Source organism: Colossoma macropomum, unplaced genomic scaffold (assembly GCF_904425465.1).
Source record: "Colossoma macropomum unplaced genomic scaffold, Colossoma_macropomum, whole genome shotgun sequence".
NCBI lineage: Eukaryota > Metazoa > Chordata > Actinopteri > Characiformes > Serrasalmidae > Colossoma > Colossoma macropomum.
The window spans coordinates 10,428,915-10,444,570 of NW_023494800.1; the positions used below are offsets into that span (position 1 = coordinate 10,428,915).

Sequence of the window (15,656 nt, forward strand, 5' to 3'; positions counted from 1 at the left end):
TTTGATAGCTAGTATAGTTACTGCTAATTTTAGCATATATATTTGCATAAAAGGTGTTTTTCACTCACATTTTCACAGTCTTGAGAAAAATGTAAGCTTTGGTAGGCACTATAAGACACAGTTAGGCATAGTACAGTGCAGTGTATCATCTCTTATAAGCTGCAGAGTAAAAAGCTAGCTGAACAAGACAGCTAATAAGCCAAGTTTAGCTGCTTTACACTTGTACTTTATTAGTTACATAAAATAAAGAACAGCGACAATTAAATTGTCAAGATAGGTTGTGCAGATGGGTTTTTACTAAACTTGATGGCCTTGCATAAATATGATGTTTAACCTGCTATTTGCTAACTCACTGTTGTTTAATGTACTCAAAAGTTTACTGTGTCAACTTTGCACCTTGCTAATCTGCTATTAAGGTTTGTTGATTCATATTATTAATCAGCTGGATGTCATTTTAGAGTTAAATTGGTTAGCTATGTTAGATGGGAAGGAATTCACAGTTAAAAAGGCTAAGAAGGGTTCTTGATGTCAGATGGGTGTCTTCATTATTTGCAACAGTTAATTTACTAGTTTAAAAGCTTCATCTTTACATATAATCAGCTGGTGTGCTAACAGGACTAACTTACTCGGGTCCTCATGGAATCTAGGGCCTGCTCTCCCCTACCTACAGTTTTTACCTTTCATACATAATGTGAAGAACTTGCAAAATGTTTCTGGGTGCTTTGTGGTATCCAATACAATACTGGCCTGAAAAGAAGTTAAACAATTTTCTCAAGGTACCCAAAGGCCTTTCCTTGCTTTCACCACTTGCATTTAACCCCGACTTTTAAATTGGAGTAAACCTGGTATTTCACAAATCTCTTGTTTATTCTCAGAGGGTGTAATGATGTACTTGTTTGAGATCTCTGAAAATGACAAGTTATCAAAGACTGACTTCTTCAGATATCTTCAAATTAGACACTTCATTAAACCTCGGTTGAACACTGGAATGTTGTGATTGGACATGACGGACTGAATGGTTTCTGACTAAGCATCATTACTTAAAAGCTTTGATTTCAAAGGTTTATGCCCTGTTATCTGATGCATGCTTAGAGGGCAAGTCTTAAACACATCTGGGAAAGAGATCTGGAGGAGGCTATTGATCAGGATGCTTAGCTCTCTATCTGTTCAAATCTATACCCTAAAGGCAATTAATATACACAAACTTACCTATAAGCCTACTAATGCATTTTATCTGACACCACTGGGCTTACATAGGATATTTCCAGAAAGACCTGACCTATGTTTCAAGGGCTGATTACACAAGGGCACTTTTATTCACTTTTATTTTATTGCATTTTGGGAAGTGGTGCATTTACCTATTCAAGAAATTTTTAATACACACTTTACAATGTGCACTAAATTATATTTGCTCTATGGCCAATTAGAAATTATATGACTACAATGCCAGACAGATATTTATTCTGCTGGTTTTTATTGCAAAAAGTTTGGCAAATATGGTTTTCTCTCTGGAATTATATTGATAATTCATCTTAACTTTTTTATTGTACTTATTGTTTCTTTTCTCCCTCAAGTTTTGGATGTCTACAAATATCTACTGAGCGCTCTGTTTTTGTCCGTTATACTTTATGGCTGTATAATCATTTCTAGGTTTACCTACTCATATGGCCCCTCCACATCTCCTTATTTGGGAGTAAGTGTATCTGCAGATGTGCCTGTGACTGTTACCTGAAAAGTGTCTTAATAAAAACAATTGAAAAAAAAAAAGCTTTCATCTTTGTCAGATCATATACTGAAGTAATTCGGATACCAAAACTTACAAAAAAGAACACTAAAAACAGCAGCAAGACTAATTTAAGCCATTAAGACAAAATCAGAAAAAAATAGGGCTCTCCCACCTCTGAAGTCTCTATTTAATCCTTGGTATGGGGGGAGATTACGATGTGGCTGGGCTAGTAACATTAGCTGAGGTGAAAACAGATGATTAACACTTTTCTGTTTATCTTGAGGACTTCAGAATTACTGCCTTTCTCAAGCCATGTCACCTACAGCCAATTCTAAACAATATATTTTGCAGTAAGAGCAAAATGCTGAGTGTGCTGCACAGAAAAATTAAGCGGTGCTGAAAGTCATCAAGCGGTGACACACGTCTATGCCGGCTATTGGCAGCACTGTGTGAGCTTTCAACAACGAGCTTTCAAAAACAATGGTTTTAATTTTTCCAATGCTGCACGATGCAGCACGGTGCATCCAGTGTGCCGTAGCCTTAAGGCTGCACTTCTAATACTTTTATTAGCTAATATTTGGGGGTGCACAATGATATCAGAATCACAACAGTATTGGCAGACAGTTGCTTAAAAATTATTATCAGCATCAAACAGATGTTAAAATTTGACTAACGTTTCAAAACAATAGTTTATGAAGTATTTATTGTATTAGTGTGTACTAAAATATCTGCATTCCAGTGTCCTGTAACTAGGCAAAAATATCCAACTGTGATTTTTTTTTGTACCAATACTGTGAGTGCGGTTTAAATTGCAATCATTTCCTGTAAACTGAGATCCAGGCCTATTTTTATTGGCCAAGAAGACCAGCCCATCCACTTTTTCTGACTTGAGACTGGAAAGTGGCAACCTGCCAGAGAGTTGTGGTAGTCATGTGCACTGTTGTTTGGTTGCTTGTCACTCACAAACTCTCCAGGCAGTTCACAAAAGTGTTATTAGGTTAGATTTCCCCACTTCGTAAGACCACATTGTTGATAATGTGGGCTATAATAATAATTGCAGCTCTTGTGCTTTGGAAATTATACTCATTCAAATTGCAATTGCAATATAAAGATGATTAAAATGATGTCAGACTCAGGAAAACTTACTTCACATGTACTTATTAAAAGAAGGGCAAGAGGAAGACGTCGTGTTCTGAGACACACAAACTAAACACCCGTCCCACCGCTGTCTTTTAATGTTCAAAGCATGAACTTCGTCTCCTCTGTAGACCAGTTTCTGCTCCCGCCATGTTGAACATTATAAACTTCGCTATGACACGACGCACATGTGCAGGGCATACTTGAACTTTCCGACTGGGAATGTAATCAGATAAAGGCGTTAACGTGGCCTTTATTCTTCTATTTAACAGATTTACAGGTTTCACCCACCTCGTTCAATCGTATATAATTTTATTCCAAATGGCCGCAATCGGACTAGTCTAGTGTGACTAAGGTATATACGTGGACACATTTTATTCCGATTGAGCTATTAGTAGGATTATTAACAGATTATCAGGCTGCATGTAAATGTGGCTATTGGATAAAAAGCCCCTCAAGGCAGGCAAAAGCTTCACTTAAGTTTACTTAAAAAAAAGAGCATGTTTATCAGAGAGACAGTGAATATGATCCTCAGTGTCTGCCTCATCATCAACCCAGTGTCCTTGAATGCTGATATAATCTATGAATCAGATAAAGGGCCCAGTCTGATAAACAGACCTAGGAGACTCCACAGTTTTGTGCAAAGCTTTTTAAACTGTTTTTCCTCAACTCATGTGAAGTTCTATTAGCACATGAGTATTCACAGCTGATGCCATCCTTCCCTTTCCTTTTTTTAGAGATGCCCCTTTCCCAGATTGCTCAGTGCTCAGCAAAGAAAGAGGAAAAGAGGAAGTTTCTACATGCCATAGCAACCACCTAGTATTTCCTACATGGACAGCATGCCAGTTCTCTGCTCAGTTTGTAAGGTTTAGGCCCTGTGTGACATCACTAGGGACTGGGACGAGAACAGAGGGAGTCTGTTGGAGGGAGAGCAAGAGTGAGCCTCTCTGCCAACAGAGCTTTCATTATGACCACCCCGAGCCTGACCTTATTACAGGCAGCCAGAAGCACATGAACCAGTCAGAGCAGCGCGGTGCAGTCATATGAGTTTGACACACTAAATATAGCAGCTGTCAAACTATAAATATTTCTGACTAAGGTCTCAATGAGGTGCTCAGAACTGAAAACAAGGCTGGCCATTTCGATACATCACTGTCTGACCTTGTCTTCAGAGCAGCCACTACAAGAAAAGAGCCAGGGAAGAGAGTTAGAGTGGAGTGGTACATAGGCAATGAATAGGCTTATACAGATACAGCTGAAGTAATGAGAAGTGCCACAAAAGCACAAAAAGATACCATTCACTGCTCCCTCGTTCTTGAACTGTGAACCACCAGCGTGATGCTTCTTGATATAGAACAAAACACATGTACTGTAGTGCAGGCAGTCAGAGCTTTTCTTATCCAGCATTCACCTCCTTTTAGAAGCAACAGTACAGAGAGATACTGTTCATATAGCTACACTAATTAGGCATGTCTGGCACAAAGCAGCCTGTCGAACACAATCTCACTGCTGACAGAACAGCACGGCAAGGCTCTGGGAATGTGAGACATGACTAGGGGGACACTAGGGGAGTGTGCATGGGTACTTGAGTTCTCACTTAACCATTACATGTGCCAGTACTCAAATACCGACATCATTGTTTAAATGTCAGGGTTACTGCAGTGTTGAGAATGATCCACCACAAATAGTACCTGCTCTGTGAGGGTCCATGGGGGTCCTGACCACTGAAGAACAGGGTAAAAGGGGGCTAACAAAGTATGCAGAGAAACAGATGGACCACAGTCTGTAATTGTAGAACTACAAAGTGCACCTATATAGTAAGTGGAGCTGATAAAATGGACAATGAGCGCAGAAACAAGGAGGTGGTCATAATGTTATGCCTGATCGGTGTATATTTTTTCAAAGACAACCATTTTAGATTCTTAAGTAAACCTATTGGTGTAGGTTAACAGTGGTTTATTATTCTGGAATGGCCCTTTACTTTTAATTAAGAACCTTTTAAAAAAACAAAAAAAAAACAAAAACACAAAGTAAATGAAATTAGTAAGTGAAATATTTTTATTGTTCAAAATACTGCTTTCTGGGCTCCCGAGAGGCGCAACCGTCTAAGTGTTGGCCCTATCATTAGGAGATCGCGAGTTCGATCCCTGGTGATGCTACAGCCATCCGTAGCCGGGAGTCCAAGAGAGCACAATTGAACTCGCTCTCTGGGTGGGTAGGATGGCCCCTCCTTCTCCCCCGCATCACGTAACGCGAGTCAGCGCAGGCGTCTGTTAGCTGATGTAACAGATTTGGCAGTTGGCGCTTTCTTCCGAGCGCGTTCAACTGTCCAGTGACGTTGCGTGAGTGGCAGTTCGAAAAGAAACGGTGGTTGGTTTCACAGGTCTCAGAGGAAGCCTGTGTTAGCCTTCGCCCTCCTAGGGTTGATAGTATCGTGTGATTGGGGGAGTCCTATATATATATATATATATATATATATATATATATATATATATATATATATATATATATATATATATATATATATATATATATATATATATATATACACACACACATATATACACACACACTGCTTTCTAACACTATCTCTGCAGGCCCAGCCTAAACCACGCTAAATGTTGTTTCATGTCCTAATTTCTACAAAGCTGAAGCTGGCTTCGTATTCACCAGCTTTTCGTTCAAAATTTCCATTCCACCTTAAATGGAGCCGCATGGCACCTGTATAAGCACCTTAATGTAACTGCTGCACAATTTACGGTGGAATGGGAAATTAGAAAAGAAACCAACTTCAGCTTTGTCGACTTTCTAAAGTCATTTGTCTCACACGTGCGTTTGAGAGAAAAAAAACAAAAAAAAAAAAACAGTGAAACAGCATTAGTTTTAATAGGGCTGTTAAGTGCAACAGTTTTGCCTGTACACTTTTACTTTATAAGCAAGAACCACATCTTAATATAAGCTTTTACTGTTCGCTGTTCTTCCCAGCAGTAAACCAAACATCTGTTCATTACCTTTTTAAGATAACTGAATATCAAACTTAGTAAGAATGCACATCCTCGGATATAAGAGATAACTCCTGTCATATAAGACAGAGAGGGAAGCAGCCTCTTTCCTCATAACACACCATCTGCTTGCATTACAGACAAATCCTGCAAAAAGATCAAACCTTTCCATCAGCAGGGAGAATAGGCCCAGTTTTGAGCACTCAGCGGTGACTGTGCATTCAAAGCTGAGAAAAAGGAGTGCTTTGCAAATATCAGGGCAATTTGAAATATGAAAGTAGCATATTCAAAACACCATAAAAATGCCTTTCAAAAAGGTAGCCCCAAAACGCAGCACAGAGTGGAGCACCAGGGAGACAAAGCCAGTAAGAAAAGTGCCACAATGTTTCTTCTGGGAGAACATTACTTGCCACCAATTAATAACTCTAAAACAGAGATCCATTTCAGTGATATTCTGCCAGCACTGGACATAAATGCTCTTCATTGGTAGAAAGTCAACAGCGCATGATTTCTGAGGCCAGCAATTTCGACCAGATGCTAATTTTGGGTAATAGCCACTTCAGTACCTGCAGAGCGGGTATTCTCAGCCAGTCTGATTGTGAACAGACTGCGTAATAGATGGACCTCTGCTCCAATGGATATGTTGGTATTTCTCAATAAAAGCGACTAGGATATTTCACCATGTGACACGTAATGGGCTAAGGAAGGCTATTACTGACTTTTTTGTAAAGTATGTGTTGCTTCTGTTGTGGGTAGCTTTAAATTAAAGCCTAGAATTGTGTTTGTTAGCCAATTAACCTTAACCTTAAAAGCTGTGAGCTATCAAGTTTATGTTGATTGCTGTTGAAACTATGCATATGAACTTCAAGCTAGCCCCAGTCAGGCCACATATGGTTAACTTGGGCTAATAATATTATGTAAATGTAAGTAAGTAGACTGCATTACATCACAGTTATATCTGTTACATTAGGCTGTGTTTTTCTAAGCCTAAAGCCTGTTTGAGTAAAAGCTTTTTGTTGTTATGGGTTGTATCAGTGATTTTAGGTTTGCTGGTTAATGATTAATCCCCGACTAATAATCATTAGAGATGGGTCTGATCCGATCCTATATTGGTATCGGGTCAGATATTGACGTCATTCCCTCATTGGATAACGGACAGACAGGGCCGATCCACTTACACTTCCATATTCCAGTCCGCAGGTGGCTGGAATATGGATCTGTGAACCTGCTGTAATGTAACATAATGTAAAATGAGACGTCATAGATACAGATTCCATTCCACATCTTACCACGAACCCGCAGCAACATCAGTCTGTAACTAAATGAGCAAATAACATTACCCGTTGGTTTGACTAAAATGTTGTATGTTTGGGCATACTTTAGTCTGGAGATGCTGAAAAGTAAGACAGCTACTTGCAATGTGTGTAAAGCCAGTGTGCTGAGGGCTGGAAGTCTGGTTGCGTCGTACAATACAACCAATTTCATCAAACCCCTGCATCACTCTCGCTGATGCTTTCCAGAAACACGACAAACTTCCAGCAGACAACCCAAAGGCTAAAGGGAACAAATAAGTTGTTCAACTTTATTATACTTGAAGACCAACCACTATCTGTGGTGGAAAATGTTGGGTTTCACAGCCTGTTGGAGCACTAAGAGCCCAGGTATAATCTGCCATCCAGAAAATACATTTCAGAGACTGCTATACTCGAACTGTACAACCGAGTGTCATCACAGTTAGCGGCGCAGTTATAAGATGTTAAAGCCATGAGCTTCACACATAATATTTGGAACTCAGATGTGAGCCCAGTGTCTCTCATAGGTAAAAAGAGCTCCTGTACCTGAATCTGTGTCTGCATTGGCAGTTGTGTATCGATATTGGATCGGAACTGAAAAAACTTGGATCGGCCCATTACTACTAATAACAGTCAGTTATCGGTCAAAAGAAATTGCCAAAATACCTCTAAATGCATGTACATATCACATTTTTAAAAAAAACAGAAACAATGCAGTACTAGTGCCACATTACTAATGTTACTAATAACCACCATCTTTTTTATTCAATGACACATACTTTGCTGTATTTAAAACGTATAAAACAGCAACACACACTTTTTCATTGTATTTTTTTTACTGAATGAATCCACAATAAGCTCAGGAAAGCATACTGTGATGTAGGCCTAATTTATCATGATAAAATACAGCAATACTACCCATTGCTAATCGGGACATTCCAACTCATGTTAGTTTTGACTTTCTGAAACAAATTAGTAAGCAAACATGCACGTCCACTGGTCATTGGTGGCTTTACACAGCAAAAATGAAGGCCAGTGCCTGAGAAAGGACACTGCAGGCCAGAGCTCTGAAACTCCAGAGCTTAAATCCAATTTCCAGTTTATCTATCAGCAATTACAAAATCCAGGACTATCAAACACACATCACTAACTCACATTCTTAACTAATGCACAGCTCAGTTTAAATAGAACTTTTAGTATTTTTTGTCAAAACATTAAATTATCTTTGGAATTACAGACCATTCAACTATATCTGCTACTGTCTGCATTTCCAAATACAGCCATTCATCCAGCAACCCAGATTTCACTGTGTTTAAAAAGCAGTTAAGAATACACTGTTCCAAGCAGACCTCTGGGAAGGAGGAGGTTAGCGCTGTTTTTGTGGGGGACATGTGAAAGCATCACCGTAATGGGGTCTCTCTGGAAACGGTCCCAAAAGGAGAAATGAGCTAGCAGTCTAATAGCAGCCCTCTCTGTCCCCTCTCTGAATATGGGCACTGAGCCATGGATGAGGAAAACCCCAACATGGCCTGAAAAACAAAACAAACACCCAACAGGGCATCTCTTCAAATCACATGAATGACCAAAGCATAGAGGCATTGAGCATAGTCAATCAAGCTCCACAGCACTGTCAGCTACAGCCACTGTTGAGGAGTGTTATTTTTCTTTTGAAAAGATCAGACACCAGACAGAGCTCACCGGCTTCCACAAGCAACACATGAAATGCTAAATAATTCAGCTGGACTGACAGCTGCGAAAAGGAGCATGCTGAGCTCAATCTTGACATATGAGCGAATGATATAGTCAGAACACCATGCAGATCCGTCACCAAAAAAATCAACAGGATATTCTAACTTGTTTTTGGACAATGTTCAAGAACATTGTGTACACATACCACTACGAAGCAGAACAAATTTTGCTCTGGAAGGTTCTAAAGCCAACTCTCAATTACAATACATTACAGGCACAGTACTGTGCCAAAGTCAGAGACCACCCTTCACTTAGTTTCTAGTCAAAACGGCCATTAAGCACAAGCTATCCATTTTTCAGGAGATGTTTCTGAGAAGACGAGTTAGAAAATAATCCACTTGCATAAGAAAAAAGAAAGTCAAGGGGAAAAAAAGGAATCTGGAAAACTGGAATTTAAAAATGACTACAAGACGTACAAACCCAATTCCAAACTAGCTGGGGGAGAATGTGAAATTCCTTGACCAACCTTGGCTTTTGAACGTTATGCAGATAACCAACGTGTAGTTTCTGGCCTTTTCCTTTAGGCAGAGAGATTTCCTTGGGTTCCCTGAATCTTTTGATGATGTTACACACTGCAGAATATCTAAAACCTTTGCCATCCCTGGCTGAGGAACATTATTAAACTGCTGGATTTTTTCCGATCCATTTTGTGAGCCTCGACCCATCCTTGCTCATAAAGGACAAGTCCTCTCCTCGATGCTCCTTTTACTTCCATGCATGATTGCATCACCGGTGCAAGTTGTTTTTGAACATTTTACAATGTTCCTAGTCTTAAACTGCCCTTTTTTGGAATGTGTTGCAGGCATCAATCCAGAATACAAATAAATTTACAAAAAAAGTTGGTAAAATAATATATATTTTGTCTTTGTACTGCTTTTGTTCAAATACAGGCCAAAGTAGATTTATAAATCACTGCTTACTGTTTGTATTTGCATTCTATCTACTATCCCAACATTTCTGGAATGGGATTTGTGAAGAAAATGGAACCTTTAACAACCATGCAAGACCTGGTAGTCCAGCAAAATTGTCACTGTCTAATAAACAGTACTTAAAGCTTTGATTTATCAGGAGAAAAAATAAGCTCCACTTTTGCTTCAGATCTGAAAAAAAAACACAGCGGTTTCTCTCCATCCTTATACTGTGGGAAGACAACAACACTAAACATTATGGATCTGAAAAGATGTGTAGCTGTCAAGAATCCATTACTGAGAACAGGAAATAAGACAAAAAGAAGAATCCAACTTTGGAGGTGTGTAAACATATCCCTGCAAGTTTCTTTGAAAAATAATAGAAGCTGTAATAAAGGCAAAGAGCGGACACACTAAATACTGAAAAAACAGATATTATAATTAGTTGTTAAAGTTTTCGTGTAATTGTTAAATTTATGTTTTCTTGATGCTGGAAAACGAAGAGTGGTCTCTGATTTTTGCACAGTACTGTATTTCATTACACATCAATTCCAGTCATTGTCTCCATATTCAAACAAAGAACAAAACCTCCCAACTGGTCATGCGGCTTAATAATCCAATAGGAGAGTTGTCTCTCTTTAAACTCTGTTAGGAGCTAATATGAAGGCTATAATATCACATTTCCAACAAAGTGCCTACTCACAGCAGTGTCACTGCACAGGTGCTACTGGTCACCTTTGTTCTCAGCAAAGACTTTTTCAAGAGCTCTGCTAAAGGGAGAAGAGACATTATGGCTTCTAATAAAAGCAGTGTTATGGCTTACACCAGGGTCATTCCATGTCAAATCCACAGGGGCGTGACACCATCCATCACACATCTTGGAGCCAGACCATTAGAAGATGGCCTACAAATTGATGTCAAAAGCACAGTTTGAACATTGCATTCGATGAACAAATAATCGTCACCTTCATAAACTATAAAAATGAACATCTCATAAGATCTAATTATGATTGTGATTATAATCATGACATGAATCGCCAGTCCTGTCAGCATAAATGTATTTGGGAAGAAAAATCCAGATGTTTACACTGAGGTTCAGCTAGCTGTTTTGAAGTTCTCTTGCTTTTTAACACTATTATTATTATACTACAGGCCAAAAGTATGTAGCCAAACAGTGATTTTGACAATATTGACAATATTTAATATTCAACCAAAGACGTTTTTGAGGAACATTTCACTGGTTTGCATTACCACTAGTGTGCAATATTATCAAGCATCACAATAAATAAATAAATAAAAATTCCAAAATTATGCAAATTGTTGCTCTTTCATTCTCTTTCATTCACGGTTTTCTTCTTACTGCTTCGCTTAGTTTAATCATTCCCTTTGTACAATTGTTTTAAACTGTGGCTGGTCCAAAACTGTATTAAAATGGAAAAGACTGCACTTGAATACAGCCTATACAAACAGCGCATCACCAAGTAACTTCCTGCAAACATATATTTTGAATGCCACTGTGAAAAAAGTACAGCATAAATGCTTGTCCAGACCAAGGGTGCCAGTTTTGGTTGATTTGATGGACCCTCTCCTACACCATGGACCACACCCAGCTTAGCATACTGAGCTGGATGCTGTATTGTGAGATGCTTAGTATCATCCCTTAATAATCTGTTTTCTGCACAGACGGCACGTAGGCCAACACTGTTAACATCCAGTAGTTTGTGTTTAAAACCAAAATACTGCCAAACTGACATGTTATAAACGATTAAGCAATATTAAAAGCTAACCAAGATGGTAATTATATTACAATCAGGGAAAATGCAAGGTATAGGGTAAGACTACTTGATTACTGAATCCAGATCATGGTTATATTGTTTATCATGATAATTCTGCAGACAATAATCATTCATCTAAAGTTGCATGATCATCCATGCTTAGTTTGCAATGATATTGGCCTGCTATTACTCTAGTGTATAATATGGAAAAAGGCCTCACTGTCTTTGTTGATAACAGTCCCTTATTTGTAAACCGCTAAAGTAACAAGGCTGATTCAGTTAGTCGAGCCTTCACGAAAGGAATCTGAATTAGAATCAGGTGGATTTGATAGAAGAGCAACAAGACAGAGGTAAAGTAAAAGAGAATCAGTTAGTCGTACACCACTGCTGAATACATTTAGTCAAATTGAGTCGTTTTTTATTATTTTATTACAAATAATTAACAAATAACTAACATTATTAGTGCTGCTAAATATCTGATTCAGATCTGAGCCTGTTTGTGTATGTAAATGAGTTAAAGAGCAGCTCTCAACAGAAAGTTATCATGTTAAAAAAAAATCCAAAGAAGTCTAATTAGAAACACAGACAGCGTTACATGAGCTCCACTGTGACCCTTCTCCAAGAAAACAAGAGCGTTCAGCTACACAGTCAGCCTTTGTTAAACAACACAGACAACACAAAGCTCACACCAAAAGCAGCACAAAACACAGCATCAAAGGACGGAGCAGCTATTCATATTCTGCCAGCTACATGTTCAATTGCCTGTGCAGTTTATGCTAATGCTCCCAGCCACAGACAGAGAATATGTGCGCTGAACGCCACAGGGGGTGACACGCTGCTCCACAGAACTCTGAGATCCTGGCAGACGAAACACTGATCATGACAATCAAGACAAGCTCTGGTCAGAAGAACGCCGACGCGGGAATACTGAAGTCCAGCAACGCAAACAGACATGTACCACCTATCAAAGCCAAAGCATAAACCCTGAAATATTGAAGCAACAATTTAGCCTTTTATCTCTCAGACGAGTCAGACCTGAGTAATTGCTTCACTTTGCGTGTCAGGAAAATCTCTTGGGAGCAAACTTTTAGACTAACGCATCAGCTGTTCAACTTCAGACAGTGTATGATTTTTATTCGTTCTTTTTTTTTCAAACACAGAAGATTTTGTGGCCCTTGCAGTCGTGCATCTCCTCAATACAGCCTTGTGTTAAACAGTGTTAATAAGAACTGATGAGGCTGCTGACACAGCTGAACAGCAAAAGGGATTGGTGGGATAATCTGACAAGCTGTGCCTCCAACCAATAGTGGAAAAGCCTCTCTAGTCATGTGACTAACAGCTGTGAATAAAGACACAGTAAAGAGTTTGACGAATGTGAGCTACTAACCTACATGAAACAGGGCACAGCAAATATTATACCATTCTGTTAAGATCTGTTTTTTCACATGGACATATGTTTAACTGGGTTATGGAAACAGATAATTAACTCCAGTAAACAAGTATAGCAAGTCACTGAGGCCTAACCCACTTCTGTGCTTGTTCCAATATGTCCACTCTCACAATACGACAATATGAAAAAGCTTTCCTTTCAGCGCATTGAGAAGAAGATGCCAGATTTACATGCTTTTCTATTCACAATAAAGACATTAGCATGACAAAGTGCAGCATCGTTGCGGTGCGGGGTAACAGCTGGCTCCCTGAATAGTGGAATCGAATGAAAGAGAGAGACACAGTATCACTTCAGGCTGCCTCACCTCATTCCAGCTCCATTTTAATGAGCAAATGTCAAGCTGAGCTCAGAGGACTACATACCTTAACGTAAACTGCACACAGTACAGACTACAGTTAACTTGATCCGTGAGGGTGTCTATGCCAGTAAAACTAGGCTTGAAGGAACAGTCACAAAAATCTATGTCTCACAGTCTTCTTTCCCCATCTGCAGTCAATCAGCCAAGATATATTTGGTATCCAAAGCTATGAGGCTAATGTAATAGAAGTAATATATTTTTGGTTACACAGGTTTCCATTACTTTTTAACATCCTTCGCCTCGTAGCTCCACTGGGAAACTAAAAAAAGTCTCGGCTGATCGTCTGTATTTGTGGTAAAGGGAAAAGCATGTCAAAGAACTACTGATTTAACTGGTGAATAGAAAAACAGTTTTATACCAGGTAGGAATTCTTATAACAATAAAAAACAGGGCCATCAAACAAGTTGTCATCTAGGCCCCTGTGGCTGCCCCCATCACTCAATTTCACTGTTTAGACAGGAACCAAGAGTTATCATAGCAGAATTATTTCCTCCAATGTGCTGTACTCTTACAACGGCATTTATGCTTTCTCAGGCCTATTTTACTCGGTTGCAAGCGGCATTGGCTTTATCCCTGCAAGGGTGCTCAAAACAACCCGAGAAACTCAACACGGCTTTTCCGCTGCATACTGGGCGCTCACTTGGCTGCCTCAGCATTTCAAAGCTAAAACTTTGTGATAGCATCTGTATGTTTCTATTAACACAACAGCTAAATCCTTATAAGTACAGTAGACTTTAAATGCCATATCATGAGCCGCAACCCAGAGGTTCCGTGGCTTATTGTGATTATCTCAACTTTCTCTCAGCAATAACTTAACAGAAATGTCCGTAATTAAACTGATCTTTAAAATGGCCTGTCAGGCATTCTGTCTTTTCAGGACAGAGTATTTACAGCCTATTTAATTAAGGCCAAGCATAGAGTCTTATCTACGAGCATTAGCATACTGCAAAGGAGGATCCGAACATTTGCCCACACAGCAGATTATCTCACAATATATGATAATTGTTAGGCTTAGGCAGCACAGATTGATTACAATTATAGAGTGGAGCATTTCTTTGAGCACTTAGGTGAGAGATGTAGAACCTACCACATATTATTTAACACCAATCATACATATAACTAGGCATATCTGAAGCTCATTCTCAGTCCAGCCTAGATAACTGGTGTAATGCACAGAGTTTCAATAAGCTCTGGCCATTCTCCATATGGTATATTTCTGGTTCTACACTAAAATACATGTCATAGGTATAATGATCAATGACTTAAGGCTTTGATATGACTGATTACATTAGCAAACACAACTCAGGCCACACGGTGCAGGAGAAAGAGTGTTATTAATGTCATGGTCTCGATGTTATCGTTGGGTTTGACAGCTCAAGATTGATGAGCTGGCTAGTAAACCCAGCCTGAAGCTTCGTGCGACTTAAACCACGTTGGAAAAACAAAACAGCCCCATTAAGCCTTTAAACTCACGCCCTTCACTAACTACACAATACAAATGAGGCAAAATGGGGGCTCTTAATGCGAAACCTCTCAGTTTTCGCAACGTGGCCCAACTGAGCCAAAGCTCAGGCTACTTGGTGATCGTTTTCCAGAAAGGAAAAGAAAAACAGAGACGGCTTAGTAGCCCAGCGACCCTTTGCCTCGCATCTTTTCAGTTTTTCTTGGTCTGTTTTCATAGAACAGTCTAAGTTGAGACGCCCAGCCCGTCAGCTGCTGTTGTTTATTATTATCAGTGAAGCTACTCACCAGCGGCTGCATCTCCGAGTTCACTGCTGGCACTTGAAACCTATCGATTTCCTCCATCATTTTGGACAAGTACCCGTCTAACACAGCGTAGCAGCGGTGTTTAAGATGACGTGGCAGCTGAAAAGCGCATTTAATCGGTCACTATTTGGAGCTAGAGGCGTCCATCTCAGTGTGTAAACGGCCGAGTCGCGGTTACGGTTACGGGGTGACTCAACAGCAACATCTCACTTCCGGGAGGCTGGCCCCGCCCACCGTGACAAAATAATAAATAATTCATGAAGACACGCCCATGAGACTCGCCATGGGTTTTATTTATTTATTTATTTATTTATTTATTTACTTGTTTCATTCATTCATTCATTTATTCATTCATTCATTCATTCGTCAGTGTGTTATTTATGTACTTGTTTCATTCATTCATTCATTCATTCATTCAATCATTCATTCATTCCTCAGTGTGTTATTTATTTACGTGTTTCATTCTTTCATTCATTCATTCATTCATTCATT

The 15,656-nt window shown here is 39.3% G+C and overlaps 1 protein-coding gene across 1 annotated transcript in view; it reads right to left on the reverse strand.

Moving 5' to 3' along the window:
* fam219aa (family with sequence similarity 219 member Aa) overlaps positions 1–15,373 on the reverse strand; it is a 31,979-nt gene extending 16,606 nt beyond the window's left edge. Inside the window, exon 1 of the mRNA XM_036588444.1 lies at positions 15,147–15,373. Within this exon, the coding sequence (XP_036444337.1) occupies positions 15,147–15,206 (60 nt within the window). The 5' untranslated portion in view covers positions 15,207–15,373. The remainder of the gene's footprint in view (positions 1–15,146) is intronic.
* Positions 15,374–15,656: the final 283 nt, after the last annotated feature.